This window comes from Gracilinanus agilis, chromosome 2, assembly GCF_016433145.1.
Source record: "Gracilinanus agilis isolate LMUSP501 chromosome 2, AgileGrace, whole genome shotgun sequence".
NCBI classification, from domain to species: domain Eukaryota; kingdom Metazoa; phylum Chordata; class Mammalia; order Didelphimorphia; family Didelphidae; genus Gracilinanus; species Gracilinanus agilis.
In genome coordinates, this window is record NC_058131.1 from 249767273 (window position 1) to 249790247 (window position 22975).

Consider the following 22975-nt stretch of genomic DNA (forward strand, 5'->3'; position numbering starts at 1 on the left):
ATATTTTTGTACAAGTCTTTACCCCTATGAGCTCTCTGGGGGTACAAACGCAGAAATGCTATGGCTGGATAGAAAGGCAGGCAGTCTTTTAGAGCTTTTTGGGCATAGTTCCAAATTGCCATCCAGAATGGTTGGATCAGTTCACAACTCCACCAGCAATGTATTAATGTCCAAATTTTTCCACATCCCCTCCAACATTTATTACTCTCCCCTGCTATCATTTTAGCCAATTTGCTAGGTGTGAGATAGTTCCTCAGAGTTGTTTTGATTTGCATTTCTCTAATTATTAGAGATTTAGAACACTTTCTCATGTGCTTATTGATAGTTTTGATTTCTTTAGCTGAAAATGTGCCTATTCATGTCTCTTGCCCATTTATTGATTGGGGAATGGCTTGATTTTTTTTTATACAATTGATTTAGCTCCTTGAATATTTGAGTAATTAGACCTCTGTCAGAGTTGTTTTGTTATAAAGATTTTTCCCAGTTTGTTGTTTCCCTTCTGATTTTGGTTACACTGTTTTTGTTTGTATAAAACCTTTTTTATTTAATTTAATCAAAATTATTTGTTTTACATTTCGAAATTTTTTCTAACTCTTGCTTGGTTTTAAAATTTTCACTTTCCCAGAGATCTGACAAGTATATTATTCTGTGTTTGCCTAATTTTCTTATAGTTTCCTTCTTTTTATTCAAGTCATTCAACTATTCTGAATTTATCTTGGTGTAGGGTGTGAGATGTTCATCTAAACCTAATCTCTCCCATATTGTTTTCCAATTTTCCCAACAGTTTTTGTCAAATAGTGTATTTTTGTCCCTAAAGTTGGGCTCTTTGGGTTTATTGTACAATGTCTTGCTGACGTCACTTACCCCTAGTCTATTCCACTGATCCTCCCTTCTGTCTCTTAGCCAGTACCATACTGTTTTGATGACCTCTGCTTTATAGTATAGTTTAATATCTGGTACTGCTAGGCCACCTTCCTTCACTTTTTTTTTCATTATTTCCCGTGATATTCTTGATCTTTTGTTGTTCCAAATGAACTTTGTTATAATGTTTTCTAATTCAGTAAAGAAGTTTTTTGGTAATTTGATAGGTATGGCTCTAAATAAGTAAATTAATTTGGGTACAATGGTCATTTTTATTATGTTAGCTTGTCCTACCCAGGAGCAATCAATGTTTTTCCAATTCTTTAGATCTAGTTTTAATTGTTTGGAAAGTGTTTTTAAGTTGTGTTCATATAATTCCTGTGTTTCTTTTGGTAGATAGATTCCTAAGTATTTTGTATTGTCTAGGGTGATTTTAAATGGTGTTTCTCTTTCTACCTCTTGTTGCTATAATGTGTTGGAATATATAGAAATGCTGATGATTTATGTGCATTTATTTTGTATCCTGCAACTTTGCTAAAGTTTTCTTTCTACTAGCTTTTTAGTTGATTCTCTAGGATTTTTAAAGTATACCATCATATCATCTGCAAAGAGTGATAGCTTGGTCTCCTCATTGCCTATTTTAATAACTTCAATTTCTTTTTCTTCTCTAATTGCTACTGCTAGCATTTCTAGTACAATGTTAAATAATAGAGGTGATAATGGGTATCCTTGTTTCACTCCTGATCTTATTGGGAAGGCTTCTAATTTATGGCCATTGCACATGATGCTTGTTGATGGTTTTCAAAATATACTGTATATTACTTTTAGGAAAGGTCCTTGTATTCCTATAATTTCTTGAGTTTTCAATAGGAACAGGTGTTGTATTTTGTCAAAGGCTTTAAAAATATCAAGCGCTTCATGAATTTGCGTGTCATCCTTGTGCAGGAGCCATGCTAATCTCTGTATCATTCCAATTTTAGTATATGTGTTGACGAAGCAAGCACTAAAATAATTTTTCTTAAATTGCCAGAAATTATTTTAATTTGAATGTTTGGATTAGTTATAATTTTAGAACCTCATATGTTTTCATAGTGGGAATAAAAGAATAGGACCTAATCTATGAAAGGCTATGTAGAATGCCTATTACTTTAGCCAACTAGGTAAAAGCTGGTGGAGAAATTAAATCTTTTTTCATTTTTAAAAATTGAATTTTTCTAGCATGAAGAGAAAGATCAGATATACTGATTATTCACAATGATATTGAGTCCTATTCCTATGCCTTATCATGTTGGGAAGGTTGACTTCCAGAGGTTGGTTCAGTAGACCAAGCATAAATCTTGGCAGCTCCTACCAAGCAGGAAGATTTTAAGCCCAGGGATCAAAATCAGAATCACAGTCACTGAATTGGAAGATACCTCAGGGTCTGTCTCAGGAGAATTAATCAATTTTCATGTAATATGATTCATCCTGGGAAAACATTTGCTATGTGAAGTTGAGATAAGGCTTAAAAAGAAAAGAATATGTTTTGAGAAGCAAAGGAAACAAAATGAAGTTACATTGGCATGTGGATATGAAAAAATTGTTCCACAAAGAGTAATATATAAGTTTGAAAGATAAAAATAAGACATAATGGTTATAGAGCATACTGAATTCTGCCAATAATCCTATGAAATAGGTGGTCAAACTTTATTATCCTAATTTTAGAAATGAGTAAGTGGAGATTTTGACAAATTAATTATCTTATTAAAATCTAGTAAACGACATGGGCAAGACTCAAACCAGTCTTCTAACTTTAACCTCAGTGTTCTACCCAACATGCCTAACTGCCTTTAGACAAGACAAGTACCTCTTGAACCCTGACCAACTTGGTTTGTTCAGTAAATTGCAAAGGGTCTTGGAACATGGACCCAAAATTAAGAATTAAAATGAAAATTCAAGATCCTCAGCATTTTAGGTCTCTACAATTACCTCCAACATAGAGTCAAATCACACAATTTGTTCCAGTTACCAGTGGTCATGACGTATCTGAAGTATTGTGTTAGGTTTTCAGTGCTAAATTTTAGGTGGGATATTAATAAATTGGAACAGGAATGAGTGGCAGCTGAATAAAATAGTGAGGAGACTGAAGATCATATCATATAAAGTTGAAAAATAGATGAAATTGAGTACAGAGAAGAAAGTTAGGAAGGATATAGTATGGTTACAGGTATTTGAAGGATGAGAATGTGGAAGAACAGTTACACTTGTTTAGCTTGGACCCAAAGGTGTTAATGATTGAAAAGTGTAAAACATAATATTTTGACTTGATTAAGGAAAAGTTCCTTAAAAAATCAGGGCTATTCAAAATTATAATCATCTTCTTCATTGGGGGTCTTTAGTGTCAAGTTAGTTGGTTACATTTCAGGGATATTGTAGAGATGATTCCTGCTCAGGGACAGATTGGACTAAATGTCCTCTGAAATCCCTTCCACTTTTGGGAATTTGAGTATCATAATCTAATGACATCCAGAAGGGTTAAACAAAAACCTGAGATGCCTTTATGACATCCTTTCAGAAACAAGTTCACTTATTAATACTTGTGGAATTCGACTTGCAGAGTATTTTCTATCTTTACCTCTTTTCATGCCTTTCCTATTTCTATATTTACTGTGATATGTAATATTTACAATGATATGAATAGCCTGGTGTGAAATATGAAATTTGGGAGTTACAAGGGAAATCAAAGAAATATTTAAAATATATTAGCTGAGTTCTTGTTTTCCCTGTAGGGTACTCACAGAGCATACTATTTTATTGCAATGGTTCCAGAGAAGGCCCACAGAGTATCTGACTTCATTAAAAACAACCAAGAAATACATGTAATCATTCACATTTCTGCTATTGAGCCTTTGTGAAGTTTGTCAGTGGCTCTTAGATACCAGCAAATATGCATTACTTTAGCAAAAGTCTTAGAGCATCCATGGTACCCAAATTTAATACCAGCAACTCAATCATTTAGCAAATACCTGAATACTCACTATATGTACTGTGCCTGACACCAAGAGGGATGCAGATGACAAATGATATATGGTCTGTTCTTTCAAGGAACTCATAGTATAGTTGGAGATAAGTCTGAGACTAGAAAATAATAATGAACAATATGTAATTGCTAAATTACCTAGTTAGGTTTAACTTTCTGTCTATTGCTTAGTAGAGTGTCAGATATCCTTATAAGACCTGACTTAAATTCTGTCAGCGTGGAAGACTCTAATGGAAGCCTATCCCACAATGCGGTTTGCCCAACTACTTTATATAAGAGTAAGTGAAATATAACTTGAAGTTTTGATGCTAGTTAATTGGGGTAAAGGTAGAGTCATAAACAGAGACAGAAGCTGGGAAAGGCAGATCATTTGGAAGGAAAATGATGAAATTCTTCCTTTAATTATGGGGTAATTAAAAAAAAGTCAACCATAACTTTATACAAAATTCCATAATTTCAGAATGAATTCATGATACTTATTATAAGAAATTCGAAAAGCAGTAGAGATAGAGGTGAATATAATGATTCATTTTAGAAGTTTGTATTGGAGATCATAGCTAAAATAATCTTTTTGTCTAGGGACTTCTAAGCACTATACTAGGTGCCTCATGCAGAGAACCTATTCAAGCAAAGAAGTAATAAATAAAATGAGCATTTATTAAAGATGGCACTCATTTGTTATTTCAGTGAAGTCTTTGGGAAGTTGGGTCAGGGAGAGATCTGAGATTGAAAGAGACTTGAGAATAGCATTTCCCCAGGCACTCATTGTATTGTTGAAGATAATCATTGTAAAACATGTTCATTTTGTTACAATTATGGGATATTATTTTGAAAATTGTTCATAGATGGCTTGTTTTGTCTTTATTCTTTCTAAAGCACAGGATATCCTTTCCTCATGGATACTTTTTCTTTTCTAGGTTTTTGTGACATTGCTCTGTTTGGGTTTTCCTCCTATTTGTCTAACTCCTCTTCAATTTCCATTGCTGGATTATTCCTCAGATATTTCTCTCTAATTGTGAGAATGTCTTAAAAACTATTTTATCCTATTCTCTTTTCTTTCTACATATTTTTCTTGGTAACTACATGATTTTTTATGGATATAAGCATAACTGTTTAGAAGGATTCCCAATTTATTTATGTATCCCTAATATCTCTTGAGCTGTAGTCTGACATCACCAACCACTTACTGGATATTTTAAAATTCATTAGGTATTTCAAATTCAATATATTTAAAACAGAACTCATCCTATCTCCATTCCATTCCCTCAACCTTACCCTTCTTATTAACTTCTTTATTTTTATTAAAGAAAAGAAATCACAATCTGGGAATCATCTTCGACTTCTCAATCTCCCACAACCTTCAATCCAAGATATTGCCTAATCTGGTGCATTCTATTTCAACAATTCTGATAACATCTATCACCCATGCTTCAACAACTAGCTCAGCTGCTATCTCCTTCATGAAGCCTTCTCTCATTCTTCAGTGGAAAATTATTCTTCTTTCCTTATATGTTACCCATCACATTGCATATACTATTTTAATGTAGTTTTCATGTTTTAGTTCATATTATAGTTATTCATAAATATGTTGTATCACACCAAAAGTTTGTAAACTTCTTGAGAAGTATAATGTTTCATTTATCCTTGGCTTTTATTCTGCTTAGAACATTACTCCCTAAGTGCTAGATAAATGTTTGATGTAGATCTGAGATGGTATAATACATTAAATCCCTTGGAAACAAACCAAAAATTATTATGCAAATATGTTTCATTAATCTGACTTTAATATATAGGATGGTTTGAAGGGAAACAGACTAGAGGTGGGAAGGCAGATTGTTTATCACAATATTTAGGGAGTGGGGAATGAAGAGGAAAGCAATTTATTGATGGTTTAGGAGGAGACTTCCAAAAGATATTGCTTTTTTCCATGTCAGAATACTGATGTGATCTTTAAACTCAACTACTACTTCCCCACTGATTCATAATTGTAGGGTTTAATGTGATGGGAAAAGGCCCTGATGCTCCGACCAAGCAGTCTTAATTTGATAGATAAATCAACAAGCCTAAGAGAACAGATTAGTGGAGGACCCAAGGCAGTTCAAAGCCTCAGACTAACAGTCAAAACAATTATATTCCTTGGCCTATGAAAGAATCCTTAAACTTGTCTATGGATCCTTGAATTATCCTGTTTATTGCTTATAAGGCTTGGAAGATTTTCTCTCTACCTTCACAAATAATAGATTGGATTACTTTTTAAGTATGCCCTTTACCATGTATAAGTATTCATATTTTCTCTTTATAATTCACTCTTACAGAACCTGCATTTCCAGAATGTTTCAGGCACTCTCCTATATTTTATAAAATGAGGTTAAAACCCTTTGAATATAAACCCTATGGATTTCTAATCTCTGCTCTGGTGCTGATTTCTTCTATGTCTTTGGACAAGACATTTACTCTCTCTGCTTCAGGTCCCACAGCTGTAATATATGGATAATATTACAGTGTTTTGGGGATGCTTGGAGGATTAATTAACATTGGTAAAGCAGTTTGAACATAAGAATTTGCCCTCACCACATATGTTTTATCCAGGGACCCCAGCAGACTGTACCAACTAGGCATTGTCTCCGTTTATCTCTTTTTTCCAGATAAGGTTGTTCAGGCTGTGGGAAATTAACGACTTGCCCAAAGTCACACAATGAGCTTGGGAAGGAGCTGGGAACAGACCCCTGGAATATTGACTTTTAATCTCTTTGCTACCACCACTCCATGCTTACTTCATTCAGAGCAAGTTGTCAATCAAAGCCAGGTATAATCATTATTCTGTTATCCTTCTCAGGTCTTTTGCTTTTCCATTTGGCACCAGTTTTCTTGCCTTAGCTTTGCAGCGACCTGTGCTGCTCTTCTCATCACGAAACAGAAATTATCACAGTACCTCCATAAGACTTATCAGTAGCCAGGGTTTTCCTTGGATTCCAATTTATTTCCTCAGGCACATACATGGCATTGTTTGCTTACCAAAATAAGACTAACAGGTATGAAGACCATCCTTGGAAAAGGAACACTTTATTAGGACAGTTTAATTTTATTTTATCCCACAGTGAAAAGAAGCTTGTATATATGCCCTTAGAGAAGGTTACTAGGCATCTCTGAATTTTTCTTCTTTTGATTTCATTGTTAGCCAGCACACTCACCTACCTGCCACCTCCATCTCCTCTTCTTTTTAACTACTACCATTACCTCAATATAAGGCCTCAATAAATCGGCTTAAATTTTTGCTGTACTTTCCCTATCTTCAGTTATTCTCTGCTCCACTCTCTGCTCTATCCATATGTCCCTGTTGCTATTAGGCTTATCCTCCTTCTGTAATGATTCGGTATGCTATTGCTCAGTTCAAAAATTTTCAATGACTCCCTTTTGCCTAACCATTAAAGTAATTCTTTTGCCTTGAAAATAAGGACCTCCAGAGGCTTATGTTGACTCTGCTTTTCTAGCTGTTTCTCATGCTGATCTTGACTGTACTCAGGACTCCAGCCAGAAAGGATTTTGTCCCCTAAGTATATGCTAGGCTTTCCTTTCTTTGTTCCTTTGCTGATGCTATTGCCTGTATCTGAAATTTCATCCTTTACCTTCTTGGGTGAAATCTAAGGGAGTGAAGTGATAGAGTCCCAAAGGCTCTGGACCTGAAGTCAGGAAGACCTGAATTTAAATGTGATCTCAGATACACTTACTAGCAGTTGTGTGCTTGAGAAGATCACCTAAATCTCTGTCTGTCTTAGTATCTTCAACTTTAAAATGAAGATAATAACAGTACCTACCTCAAGGCCATTATGAGGTCAAATGAAATAATATTTATGGAGTAGAACAGTCCCTGGTTCATAGTAGTTAATTAATAAATTAATTATAATAAATAACATAATTAAAATAAATAATAGTTAATTAATAAAGATCTTACCTACCTGCATCCATCCTTTAAAATCAACTTAAATAGTGTCACTTTCATGAATCTTTCTTTTATCTTGCTAACTAGTAATGATTATCTCTTTACCCCTTGATGTCACATAACACTATATTTCATCTAAACCCATATGGTTCATTGTTTTCTATTGTGGCTATATGTATATTTACTTTATTTTCCTAGAATATTATATACTCCATCAGGCTTAGGATGATATCTAAATGTTATGTCTTTCTAACTTACATAGTACTCTCCACATAGCAGGAACTTATTAAATACTTGATGAATTGACAAATAATTAAAATATATTAAATATCTGAGTCAATTTATCACAATGTTCAAATCCTACAAAACAACTATGTAATAATCTTTTTAAAAAAACCTTGACAAAATGCAGAAGGAAAACATTTGATTTATCATTTGTTTATATGGATATAGGATGTAGGGTTTTGGTTTTTAAAAGATTACTCTTTATTAAAATGAATAATATGGAAATAGGTATTGAGTGATAATACTTGTATAACCCAGTGGAATTGCTTGTCGGCTCTGGGAGTGGAGAGGAAAAGAACATAAGTTATGTAACTGTGGAAAAATATTAAAATAAAATTAAAAATAAACAAATGTATTTCATATAAGAGTCTTTATAATGTTTCTTCATAAAATAAAAGCTGACAGTTTTCTCAAAAAACAAACAAATAAAAACAACCTTATCTCCTGTCTTAGAATTGATATCAAATTCAGTTCCAAGATGGAAGAATGATAAGGGTCAGCCAATTGGGTTTAAGTGACTTGTCCAGAGTCACATGGCTAGAATATTTCTGAGGTCAGATTTGAACTCAGGACCTTTCTATTTCTAGACCTGGAGCTTCAGTCACTGAGCCACCAAACTATTCCTAAAACACTCTGAGAAATAAAGAACTGTTGGACCATAATGTTGACATCATCACAATGATGATAGTTTCTATGTTAATTTATGAACTTTGTGCTATACTAATCAAACTACTAATCAGCTTTATAGAGCTAGAAATAAAACAACATTCATGCACTAAAGATCTAGAGACTCAAGTGAAATGAAAAAAAATAGAAATGCAGGATGCCTAGCATTTTCAGGCCTCAAATTACACTATAGTAATCATCAAAACTATTTGGTATAGGTTTAAAATTAGAAAAACAGATCAATTGAATGAACTAATCAAGGAAGAATCACAAATAATTCCACTCAATAACCCAGTGTTCAATACACCTAGCATCATAAATTGCTTGGTAAGATTCACCTATTTGACAAAAATTACTGGGAAAACTGAGAAATAGTTCAGCAAGAATTAGAGTTGACTACCATTTTCCCACATATACCAAAATAAATACAGATAGGATATTTAAACTAAACATTAAACTCACAAAAATTTTAAAACTCAGAAGAGAATACAATCTTGTATCTTTTAAAGCTATGACTAGGAAGATGGTTCTTAACAAAGGAAGGATTAGTTGATATTAAAAATGTGGACTAGATAATTTCAGTTATATAAAATTAAAAGAGGTTTTATATGAACAAATCAATTCAACTTGGATAAGAATCTAAGAAGCCATCAACTGAGAAAATATGTAAGATAAGGATCTGTTTTCCATAACATATAGGGAATCAACACAGATATAGAAGACCAAAAACTATATTTTAATGAATGGATGGTCAAAGGATAGGAAAAAAAAACTTTACAAAAGAATTGTAGACTATTAATAATCATATCAAAGATAGCTCCAAATCACCAAAAGTAAGAAAAATGCAAATTGAAATGACTTTAAGCTTTAACTTCATACCTAGCAAACTGAAAAAGAAGACAACACATGGTAGTAAATCACATTGGAGGAGCAATGTGAAGACAGGTTCACCGATTCACTGTTGATGGAGATGTGAACTTATCCAGCTATCCTAGAAAGCAATTTGTAATTATATTAAAAGTAATGTTTTGGGGGCAGCTGGGTAGCTCAGTGGATTGAGAGCCAGCCCTAGAGACGGGAGGTCCTAGGTTCAAATCTGGCCTGACACTTCCCAGCTGTGTGACCCTGGGCAAGTCACTTGACCCCCATTGCCCACCCTTGCCACTCTTCCACCTAGGAGCCAATACACAGAAGTTAAGGGTTTAAAAAAATAAAAAATAAATAAAAGTAATGTTTTAATACTTTGTTCCAGTGACCTTACTACAGCATATACAGCAAAGTAGTAAAATCAATCGAAAAATAAACAAAAATTTACTAGTACTAGAAACTTTTCTAGGAACTAGGGATACAAGCACAAAGTGACAATCTTTGTCATTAAGAGGCTAATGTAGCAGAGGAGGGAAAAATACATATTTTTATATAATATGTTTATATTTGCACATATTAATTTATTTAGACTGTCTACACATTCATACACATACGCATACACACAGAGATCCATATAAAATGTATGCAGCTGTAGGGATGAGGTTTCAAGTCAAAGGTGGAGACACAGGTCCCAAATATATAAACATATTCATGATAAACCTTTTTTGAGAGCAAAGAACTGGCCACAAAGTAGATGTTTATTGATTGAGAAATAGCTAAACAAATTGGAGTATCTAAATGTAATAGAAAAGTATTACACCATGAAAAATCAAACATTTTTAAAGAAGGGTCTACTATGTGCCAGACTCTGTGCTAAATTCTGAGGTTATAAAAAAAAGCAAAAAAAAAAAAGTAGCTCATATTATAATAGGGAAGACAATAAAGGGAAGGTACTAGCATTAGAAGGGAATCAGAAAAAATTGTTTGTTTTTGTTTTGTAGAAGCCTTTTATAAGAAGGAATTATAGATGAGATTTGAAGGAAGTCAGGGGAGCCAGAAGGCAGAAATATATAGAAGAAAGGGTTCTTAGCATGGAGGACAGTCTGTGAAAAACCTTGGAGTCAGGAATTGAACTGTCTTGTTCAAAGAACCAGGAAGGAGGCCAGTTTCAATATATGTGGGAAGGAGCAAGGTTTCAAAAGACTTGAAAAGTAGGAGTGAGTCATTTTATTAGGGTCTCAAAAGCCAGGGTATCTTATATTTGATCCTGGAAGTAATACAAAGCTACTACAATTTATTGAAAGTGTGAAATGGTTAAACATGCTCTTTAGGAAGATCACTGATATCTGAATGGAGGTAGGACTGGAAATGGGAAGATATGAAAAGGAGAAAACTCAGGAGACTATTGCAATAGTACTGGAAAAAAGTAATGAAGACCTGAACCAGTGTGGTAGCAATATCAGAGAAAGGAAGGGGAAATAAATGAAAGATGTTAGGAGGATAGAGTAGAAAGGACTTAAAAATAATTTGGGTATGGGATTGGGTAAGAATGAGAAGATGTCAGTTAAGTTGGAAGCCTTGAACTAAGGGGATGGTGGGGTTCTCCACAGAAATAGGAAAGTTAGGAAGAAGGGAATGTTTGGAGGTAGGAAAAAATAATTAATTCAGTTTTGGCTATCCTGAATTTAAACTGTCTCAAGAGTATCCAGTTCTGGATTCCAATAAGCTGTTGTAGATGTAAGATACAAAGTCAGGAGACAGATTAGGACCGGGTAAATAGATTTTGAGTTTTTAGGACTCATTTCCATAATGATGGTAAATGAAAGCAAGAGAACTGATGAAATCACCAAGCATGAAAGTATAGAGGAAGAAGAAAAGAGGACTGGAGACAGTCTTGGGGAGCACACAAGTTGTTGGCATAACTTGGATAAAGATTCAGCAGAGGAGACTGAGGTAGGAGAAAAACAAAAAGTGAGCAATGTTGTAAAAAACCTAGAGAAGAGTATAAAGAAGGGATTAATTGACATTGTCAAAAGCTTCAGAGAGGTCAAACATTAAGAAAAGACCATTATATTTGACAAATAAGAGAATATAAACAATTCAAAGAAGCATAATCAAGCAATGAGGAATGAAGTGAACAGAGGACATCAAACAATAAGCACAGTGGTCATAACGAAGTGGAAAGAACAGACACAGCATCTAAACCAACAGTATAATTACAATGACTAAGTTTGATCCTGAAAAAGATATGGGAAAAAGCATGTCCTTCCTTTTTTGGGGGGAAAAAGGGTAATTGAACATTTTCCATAATGTCAGATTCAGTTGATGTATTACCTATATGTGCTGAGCTGCTTTTCTCTCTCTTTTTTATTCTTTGAGAAGATGAAGTTGAGGTATATTTAGAAATGAAGATAATGTAAAAATAAAAGATGCCAATACAACTTTAAAAATAATGAAAAATTTAAAACTTTAAAAACTTTTAAAAATAATGAAAATTTCCTGAATTCCTTAATGTATTTCCCCACTTCATAATATTCTTTTTTGATATGGTATATCCCTTAGTTAGTATTTCTCTTATGCCCTTAACAGGTATGATTTTTGTATTAAAGTTATTTGTATCTCTTTCATATACCCAAAATCAAAATGTGGATTTCATGAAAGCAGGATTCCTATTTCCCTCAGCATCAATTGCAATTCTTTGCATGAAGTACAAGATTAATAAATGTTTCTCAAATGTAAAGTGTGAAAAAAGAAAAATAATTCTCTTTTTCCAGTGCTAGATAAAGTAGTTCAATTTAACTTTCCTACTTGGCCAGAGAAAAGGCTAGAAGTGTTTGACATGGCTGCCATGCAGGTGTACCATCCTATAGAACTTTGAAGTGGTTTTCATACAAAGGCTTGGCAGGGAAACCATTTGAACCTCAGTCTTTGAGGAAGCGGCTTCAGATTTTGAATCTTGTCTCTGATACTTGCTATCTTTGAGACTATTGGAAAATCACTTGCCCTTTCTAAGTCTTAATATCCTTATTTACACAATGGAGGATGTAGCCAAGATGACACCTGAAGACTTTTCTAGCTCTGCATATATGATTTTACTTGCTAAGAAGATAACTTTCTTCAATGAAGTAGAGGGAAGCCACAACCTGTTTTGTTTTTTAAGACTCTTGCTGTGTGATTTTGACAGGTTTTTTCTTTTCAAAAATGATTAGAGTGAAGTCGCATCAAAATATTCCTTTGCTCATCTCAGAATTAGATTCTAACCTACTAAGATACTTCAATAGCTATGACCATTCCCTATGTCTAGTAATGATAGTGATAATGATAATGATAATAATAATAATAATAATACAGAGTACCTAATATTTACATAGTATTTTGTTATTTATGTAAGGTTTATATATCACTTAAACATATTTCATTGAAAATATATGGGGGCAGGTAGCTAGGTAGCTTAGTGGATTGAGAGCCATGTCTAGATTTGGGAGGTCTGGTTTCAAATCTGGCCTCAGATACTTCCTAGTTTTGTGATATTAGGCAAGTCATTTAACCCTAATTGCCTTTCCCTTTCTGCTCTTCTGCTTTGTAACCAATACACAATATTGATTCTAAGGCTTAAGTAAGGTTTTTTTTTCCAAAAAAGAAAACGTTTGTGGCATTATGAAATAATTGTTCCTAAGTAATAAATAATGTGAATATCATACACTTCTGAGTTTTAGAAGTGGGAAATTTTAGATAGTTTAGGTCTTCAAAGACATGGAATTATAGGCTTTTAAAGGTAGAAAGAGCTGAAATTTTCTTGTCTGAAGGTAGAGGATTGGACTGGATGAACTTGAACTCCATTTCAGACTTTTCAATTTTATGCTTCTATAGTTAAGGATCACAAAATCCAACAGATTAACTTCAACTCTCTAAATCCTAGTAGGAAGGATGAAAGTGGTCATTGTGTTTTGGAAAATTTCTTATTGCTTGAAATCCTAAAAATTTCTTATTGCTTGAAATCCTAAAAATGTCCAAAAAGAAGGGGATGCTGATGATCATCATTTGCATTATCTTAATTTCCCAAAGAATGAAATTTGGAACCCAAAAAAGAGAAGTGACTTGAACTTACCAAAATTTATTAGTGATAGAGATCAGATTAGAAGTCTGGTCTTACCACTAATGAATTGTTGGTAGAGTTGTGAACTGATCCAATCATTATGGAGGGCAATTTGGAACTATGTCCAAAGGGCTATAAACCTCTGTATAACCTTTGATTCTGTAATACCAGTACTTGTTCTGTATCCCAAAGAGAAAAAAAAGAGGTGAAAGGACCTACTTGTACAAAAAACATTTATAGCAGCTTTTTTTTGTGATGGCAAATAATTGGAAATTAAGAAGTCCATCAATTGGGGAATGGCTAAACAAACTGTGGTATATGATGGTTATGGAATACTATTTTGCTATAAAAAATGAAGAGCACAACGATTTCAGAAAAAAGCTAGAAAGACATACATGACCTGATGCAAAGTGAAATAAGCAGAACCAGAAGAACATTACACAGAGTAAGAGCAATATTGTTTAGTAATCAACTGTGAAAGACTTTATTACTCTCAGTAATACAATGATCCAGGATAATTATGAAGGACTTATAACAAAGAATACATTCTACCTACAGAACAAGAACTGCTAGAACCAGAATGCAGATCAAAGCATACTATTTTTCATTTTTATTTATTTGTTTTTATTTGGGGGCTTTGGTTTTATAGAAGTATTCTCTTACAACAATGAACAATATGGAAATGTTTTGCATGATAATACATGCATAACCCAGATAAAATTGCTTACCATCCCCAGGATGGAGGAAAGAGAAAGATGGAGACAATTTGGATCTTAAAACTTAAGTGAATTTATGTGGAAAATTGTCATTACATGTAATTGGAAAAATAATATATCTTTAAAACACAAAGAATAACAACAACAAAAACGAATTCTAATCTCCTGGTTCCCAGCCTAGTGTTCCCTTTATCATACCATAGAGCAAAATAGGAAGCACAGTGTTCTTGGTGACTACTTTAAAAGCAGTATGGAATTGTATCCTATATTATAGACCTGTCACCAGTAAAGCCAACATAATAAATAAAGTCTGTGGAATTACAACACATAACACTTCAGCAATATCTACAAATAAACATCAGACTGACATTTTGAAAATAAGTAGAATTGTATTTATTTTTACATCTTCTTCCTCCTTTACTCTCCTAGTATCTATCTTTCTAAAGAGTTGGTTGAACTGAAATTTTTACTTTCACAAATAATGTTTTTTAAAACATTTTTTGGAGTCAACCTGAAATTTATCTAGTAGGGAAAAAATCCACCAGAGGTCCCATAGGAATATAAACTTTTGTAGCTAGAAGGATCATAATGATCACCTAGTCTAATCTTCTACTTTTATAAAGAAGGAAACTGAGGTTAAGAAAATTAAGTTCCTTGCCCAAGGTCAGACAGGTCATGAATAGTAGAGTGATACTTGAACATAGTTTTATGATTCACAATCTAGTCCTCCCCAAATTTTTTTTAAAAGTCTTGCCTGTGCATTAACCAGTTGGGTGGACTTGAACAAATCAGTTTCCTGCTCTGTAAAATAGAGATTGCACTAAATCCGGAGTTTTTAAATACTGAACCATAGAACCACAAGAGGCAAATTGAAAGATTTAAAGGAGTATGTAAATTTTTATGGGGAAAATTACATCATTATTTTTCACTAATCTTTAACTCAAATTTATCAGCCCTTTCAATACTGAATGTAGATAAAAGCTGGTTCTAAAAAGCTGATTCTAAAATGCTCTAACAGAAAACTAAAGGAATCTTCGGCACAATTAGGTTAACAACCCCTAGACGAGCTGATTCCCTAAAGTCTCTAGGTTCTAAATTGCTGCAAATCTATGATTTGTATCTGTAAGTGAACTATTTGACAAATGATTTCCGTGGTTTAATATGTTGGCTACCATGGACAGAGCTTCACGTTTTCTGGCATCCAAAAGAAACTCTCAGGCTCCCTTTTATTTACATTGTAGTATTTTAGAACTCAGGATCTAGAAGGAATCCTAGAGGTTAAATTTATCTTCATTTACAGAGTAGAAATAGGCTAAAATGACTAACATAAGGTCACTTAACTAGTTTCTGGTAGCTCCAGACTTTGAACCTTAATTTTCTAACTCTCAGTACAAGGTTCTTTAAATCACACAGCTTTGTTTTCTTCTGTTTCATGAAGAAACTTGTACTGAGTTTAAGAGAATTTCATACTTCCTGGAAAAAGAACATGAAGATGAAGGTGGCAGATGTTCCCTTTAGTAAAAATAAAGACTTTTCCCTCCAAATGTATTGGCTTTTGTATTGTAGTATTTCATATCTACTTTTGCCTGCAACACGAACAAGGAAAGAATCTCTAATCTCTTCTTAAAGAGGCACACATAAGGAAAAGGTCAATGAAAGTCAAAGTTTTTAGAAAGAATGAGAAAAACTCAATTGGATCAAAGTATTCTTTTTCAGACAGAATGAAGACATACATTGAGACCCTATAATTGGATCTTTTCCACATTGCTACAGTTGTTGGGCTACAATAAGAAAAGGCCTCAAATTGTTTATAAAATGTCCAAGTAAGAAGGGAGAGAACATAGCAGCTAAAAGGAATGCAAGCATTTAAGATATTCCAAAGAATCTTTCTCTTGAAAATATGTTTAAAGAGATGAGCCAAGAAACAGCTATATAGCCAAGGAAAAGGCAGCTGATATGCATAAATCCTTTATTCAGGAACATATACCCACATAAAAACATACACCCATATATGTGTGAATATGGACATGCATATATGTTAGAAATATATTTTCTGATTTATGATTTTGTTTGAGTAGGGAGTTCTTCGCATGGAAATATTTCAGCAAAGCAAATGTTTTGAAGGGTTATTTGGAGGCACTTAAAGATTCAATAACTTGCCCATGAGCATAGTTATTATCCATCAGTAGCAGTACTGCCATAGATTTTCATTTTGAAAGAAACAAAGGAGCTTGAGTTCAAACTTCTTACTTGACATGTGAGGAAACAGAGGCGTAGAGAAGTAAAATTGCTTACATAAGGTCAAACAGTAAGTGTATGATGTAAGATTTTATTTTGAGTCTTCCTGATTCCAAGTTTAGCACTTGATCTACTAAAGATTTGAGCCTGGTTCTTAATGACTTGAATTCCAACTCTCAATCTAGTATACCATAATAATTTTAATGGATAAAGATAGCTAGAGGTAAGTGTGCTAATAAAATCATAGCAGGACTCTAGTGGTATAGTGGAGAGGACAGTGTATTGGATTTAGAGTCACAGGACCTTGATTCAAATGCTGACTCAACTATTAACTGTTTGTCTGACATTGGGTGACTCCTTTTTATTTTCTGGTATTAGTTTTTTGGTTATGGAGAGCCAGGGAATGAATGATTATGTCCAGTATGAAGATAAAGGAAAGAAAGGAAAGAGAATGAACATTTGAAATTTTTTTGCATTAACATTTATATTAATTTTTATCATATAATATATTTGAAATAATATTGTAATACATATGAGTTGTTATAAACATGTAATTAATTATAATAAATATGTTTATCTAAGAGAAACAAATCTCACATTAGCTATGTCCAAAAATCTTATTCTTTTTTCCCTTCCTTCTCCTTCCTCTCTTCCCCCAAGAAGGCAAGTAATATTATATAGGTTATACATACAATATCATATAATATCATTTTCCATTCCTCATGTTGTGAAACAAGACACATATTGCTTATTCTAGAGAAAAATTCATGGAGTAAATAAAGTGAAGAATGGTGTGTTTTATTCTGCATTAGGACTCCATCTGTTCCTTCTATGGTCATGGATTTTCTTTTACATCATGAGTTCTTTGGAGTTGTTCAAGACTTTTCTTGCCTTTGAAAATAGTTGGCATTCATAGTTGATTATCATATAGTATTCTTGTTACTGTGTACAACATTTTTCCGGTTTGGCTCATTTCACTTTGTATCACTTCATATGTCTATCCTCTTTTTTTGGTAATCATCTTAATAAACTATTATTAAGTATCTAATATGTTCCTGGCACTGTGCTATATCCTGTACAGATATTAGAAACTGAGATTGTGAAATGCTCTAGGTTTCGCAGTGAATAAAATGCAGCTAAGTGACTCAGTGACTAGATTACTGGTTCTGGAGTCAGGAAGACATGAGTTAAAATCCAACCTCAGCTACTTTCTTGCTATAGGTCACTTATCCTCTGATTGCTGACAAAAGGTACTTGGATCTACTGGAGAAGGAAACAGTGAACCACACCATTATTCTTCTAAGCTGTGGTCCCTGGGGTAACAAAGCGTTGGGCATGACTGCACAACAAAATGTTGAAACAAGGACATAGAGTCACTTAGGATTTAGAGGAGAGAGGGGCCTCAAAGATCCTATAGTTCAAGCCTCTCATTTTAGATGAGGAAACCATAGTCACAACTAGAAAAATGGCATACCTGAGATTCAATCATAAGTCCTATACTGTCAAATTCAATAATCTTTCTGTCACTATCACACTGTCTACTTTTAGCCCAAGTTGATTCAGATTATAGCAGTAAGAGAACCAAATGATTCTAGAGTTGCAAGGAACCTTAGAAATCATCCAATCCTGATTTTTCTAAACTTTTTCTCTCTCCATACCCAGGGGCTTTCAGTAAACCTTCCTGTTGCCCCTGCTCAGTATGAGAGAAGATAAATTCTAAAATTTACTATGTATTATGTGTAATATATAGGAAATAAAATAAAGATTAATTATATTCATTTTTAAAAATTCAGCATCAGTGAACTAAAAATCAATTTTAGCAGAATTTTGTATGACAGGAAAGAAATTTTAAAAATCTAATCAAACATTCCCTGTAACCCAAGCATTTTATACTGATCTGAAGTAATCTCCATTTACAGAGGTGTAGAATCAGCCCCCCAGAAGGGACAAGACTTGCCCAAAGTCTCATAGCAAATCCGAAAAGATGCCAGAGCTACAACTTAAAATTTTGAATGCCTTTGCATTTCTCTTTCCACTACACTGTTTTCTCTCTCCTTATATTTAGTTGTGTGTATTTATGCTTGAGAGGCAGGGTTACATAGTGACTTGGAAGGGGGCTCAGAGTCAAGAAGACAAGTTCAAGTATTATCTTTGGTAGTAGTGACTTTGTGATGCTAGGCACATCACCTAACTTCTCAGTGACCCAAGACAATTACTATTATTTAAAATTAAGTTACACATCTGCCTTGGCAGAGACGTTTGAGTGAGTGTGTGTGTGTGTGTGTGTGTGTGTGTGTGTGTGTGTGTGTGTACATAGGAGAGATATCTTGCCATAGTAGATGAAGAGTTTGGAGTCACAGACCTGGATTCCTGTCCTATTTCTGACGCACCACAGACTGACTATGAGATCTCACAATTTACTTTACCTTCCTATGCCTCAGGCTAACTCTCTTGAATCTATAAACTGCAGAGCAGGTGCTGCTCTCCCTTGGTAGAGGGAGTTTTCTCGCTGGAAGTTTCCTATGGGGACGATATCACACCAGATTTCCTTGAATCCCAAAATAAATCACTGGAGCGGGAAAAGAATGAGAATGCAGAGAGTTAGCAATGAAGCAGGGGCGTGGGGAGAGGCTGTTTTTTTTTTTTCTCAGTTTTGGGGGAAACTACAGGGAAGAGGGTTGGGGAGCAGATGGGAAAGATGGGAGGGAGATGAGAGCAAGGAGTGTTTGCTCATGTGAATGTGTCTGACTGCGTGAAGTGTGCGCGTATGTGTATACGCGCGTGTGTAGGCGAGTGGGTGCCTAGCCCAGAGAGAAGCACCTCCTCCTTCTCTCCTAGTCTTCCCTCCCTCTCCTTCTCTCCCCACCCTGGAGAAGAGCCGGGACTAGAGCCCCCTCCAGTCACAGCTCAGACAGCCGTGGCTGTGTCAGCTGATTCCTTGCGCTCCAGCCTCTTCTCGCTCTGCTTTCTCAAAGTGGATTAAAGTCCGCCGACGCCGCCGCCGTCTCGGAGTTTCTGGGTCAGGAGGATTATGAAAGTGAAGTGGGGCTGCTGACAGAGCGGCCAGCCAGCCAGCCAGCCATCCATCCAGCCATCCAGCCATCCAGCCATCTAGCTAGCCGCAGCCCACGAGCTTCTGCCCAACCTTGAACTTTTTTCTTCATTGGGTTTTTTTTTTTTAATTCTTTCCTTCTTTCACCCTGGGCAGCCCCCACCTCCAGAAGGACTTTCCGGGCAGGGTGTGCTTGAGGGAAGGGGGTCACAGTCTAGGATGGCTTCCAATTTTAATGACATAGTAAAACAAGGGTATGTAAAGATTAGGAGCAGACGCTTAGGTGTAAGTATTGGCGATTTCTTTCCTTTTGTGTTTTATTTTATGTTGTATCGCAGCCTCTGGGGGTGGTGGTGGTGGTTTGAAAATAGCCTTTAAAAATGCGGGGGGCGGGGGAAGAAATTGTGCATTTTCTGCCTTTTTTCTCTGACTTGAAAGATTTCTGGCGATATGTCTGGGTTTCTTCTTTGCTTACCGTGGGTATGTCTATATATGTCTGTGCTACGTCTCCTTTTTTCTTCTTTGCCTCTTTCTTTCCATGCCTTTTTCTCTTTACCTCTCTCTCTCTCTCTCTCTCTCTCTCTCTCTCTCTCTCTCTCTCTCTCTCTCTCTCTCTCTCTCTCTCTCTCTTTCTGACCTCGCTGCCCATTCTCTCTTTCTCCTTTGGAAGAATGATGTTTGATGGTGGTAGCCTGTCTTCCAAAGAAACCCAAGATTCCTTAAGATTTTATATAGGGAATAATAAGAGCCTGTTAGTCCTTATGGGGGAAAAATCGGGGTCCTTTTCAGCATTGTGAGTCTGCTATTAAATAGTTCTCCATGAATGAGGTCTCTAGGTCAGAATTTTTGAGCTGTCCTTACCCAGATCCATCCTTTAACCTTACCTTATACCTAATCCTTCTTTCCACTTGTAGCCAAGAACTTTACTTTGCAAATTGGGGAAGGGATGGTGAGTGGTGAGAGAGAGTGGTTGGGCAGGCACAAACTGCGAGGTAAGAAGCTTTGGCTGGCGAAAGCCCCCACTAGGTAACCTCTTCCTGAGCGTGTACAGTGCTTCACCAGATACTAGCAGAAAGAGAAAGGGAGGGGTCGTTTTAGGCAATGAAAAGGTCAAAGTACTAGCGATGAGTTATTTTTTTCTCTGTGGTTGGGTGGCCAATGTCTGTTGTTGGAATGCATCCTGGAAGGCCAGTGGAGGAAGGTCATTGACCCAAAGAATGACTTAGTTTGGGGGTGGAGAAAACAAGCCTACTTAGTACCCCTTTTCATTTGTCCCCCTACCCAGAGTTCCTGTTTGCTGTTTAAACACGGCCAGGTGCTGGAGTTTAACGAGTTAATTCAATTTGCCTTCTCATTTAGGGTTTGAATTATTCTGAAACAATTGTCAGGGAGAAGAGAATTCTGATAGACTATGAGTTCCTTGAGAGCACCGGAGTCTCTCCCCTCCTCTTTTCTTTATATACCTAGGCAGTGCTTAGTGGGATACTTAGTGCATAGAAGGCACTTAATATATGTTGACTTGCATAATTGACCTTTTCCCCACCGTTTTTCAAATACAGTTTGGAAGGCTAGAGGACAGTGTGGGGTAGGGTTAGAGGTGAGAGTTGACCCCCAAAGTAGTGTGCTACTCAGGGAAATCATCTGAGTAAAGGAAAGCTTATATTTCCTTTTAATAAATTATTCACGTGTGTAGTATGAGTGTTCTAAGAGAGGGAGAATGTGACACAATATACAAATTTGAGTACCAGTGCCCTCATTCTGTAGATCCTTTCTTGAAATTGGTCCTTTGACCTGTGATCTACAGTATTTTTACTGATGATTGCCTTGTTTCAAGTTTCTTGGCAAAGTAGTAAACATTGAAGGCATGAGTAGAGGAGAGGGAGAAAGTCCTGTTTGGGTGGTATAAGAAAGAGTAAACCTTAATAATTTTAGTGGCATGACATCATTACTATTTTAGCCTAATAAAGCAGTCCCATACTTTTATTCCTATAATTATGTGCTTGTGCAAGTAAGAAGAATAAATGTAAGGAAACTGATATTAGACCTCTTTAAGTTTTTTTATTTTATATATTAATTAGGAGTCAAACACATTACTATCCATTGCTTCTGTGCCACACAAATTAATTAGAATAAGGAAAAAAATCTAGTCATTTCATTGCCCCCTGAGAGGCTGAAATAGCTGGATTTTGAGGGGGATGTAGAATATGCCTATTATTAGGCTTAATTATTTTCATTCAGAAATTGCCAAGAACTTATCATTCAGTGTTTAGGGATCATTCCAATAGTAAGAGTACATGTATTATTAATGCATAAAGCCTGAATTATTCATAAGAAAAAGTTTTTGCTCAATTGTGACATATGATGATTTATTGGAAAGACTAGTTACCATTAACTTTCCAGTTTATGTGCATTGAGAGTATTTTTCTATTAGGATAATGGAAATTTTGTAGATCTGTGTCATCACTAGGCCTCTGCAGAAGATATGAAATGAAAGTAAAAGAAATTCATGTGACTCCTGGTGCTTTGCATTAATTTCACATATTATACTACCTTGAAAGTTGGCAATGTACTTTGTCAGTCTGGGTTTACTCCTTTTGACTATGCCTTAAATTGAATGGCTTTCAGAATGCTTTTGAATGCTGTTGATTATTTAGGGGAAAAGAATGATAGGATAAGTGCTATCAATATTTGTTAATATTTACATTTTACCTGGAATTTGTTTTTAAAATTCTAGCATTACGAATGAAAGAATCTGGCAATCCAATTAAAAGAGATGAAAAATAAGTGAAAGTAGGAGCATGGAGCTTGGAATAAAGGACATGTAATGTTTATAACTGAAAGAAATTTTAAGGCTAAAAATGAAGGAAAGTGACTTGCCCAAGGTCATACATAGAGTTATTGACAGAGTCAAGGACCAGGTCTTGTTTTGTTGTTACTAAAGCTTTTTGTGTCAATACTGAATTATGTGGAACATTGATTATTGTACAACCTGAACTTCTAGTGAATTAAGAGGAACAGAAGCAATATATAGTGATCACTTCCTTTGATTTTATCTTGCCTTAGAATTAATACTGTGTATTGTTAAGTGACTTGCCCAAGGTCACAAACCTAGGGAGTTATCTGAGACCAAATTTGAACCCTGAACCTTCTGTTTCAAGGCCTGGTTCTGAAACCCCTGAGTCACCTACTTGCCCCTATCACCTCCATTTATGGACGCAAATGTCCTCAATAATGT

General features: G+C 35.1%; 1 protein-coding gene and 1 non-coding gene across 2 annotated transcripts in view; one reads left to right on the plus strand and one right to left on the minus strand.

Annotated features, from left to right (window-relative positions):
- Positions 1-1761: 1761 nt before the first annotated feature.
- Positions 1762-1865, minus strand: LOC123238329. Its single transcript, XR_006505531.1, has one exon. It is a non-coding gene; the product is annotated as a U6 spliceosomal RNA (small nuclear RNA).
- Positions 1866-19959: 18094 nt separating this feature from the next.
- The window catches only part of DOK5 (docking protein 5), a 164094-nt gene continuing 161078 nt past the window's right edge, over positions 19960-22975 (plus strand). The window contains exon 1 of the mRNA XM_044661123.1: positions 19960-20025. Coding sequence (XP_044517058.1) covers positions 19960-20025 — 66 coding nt within the window. The remainder of the gene's footprint in view (positions 20026-22975) is intronic.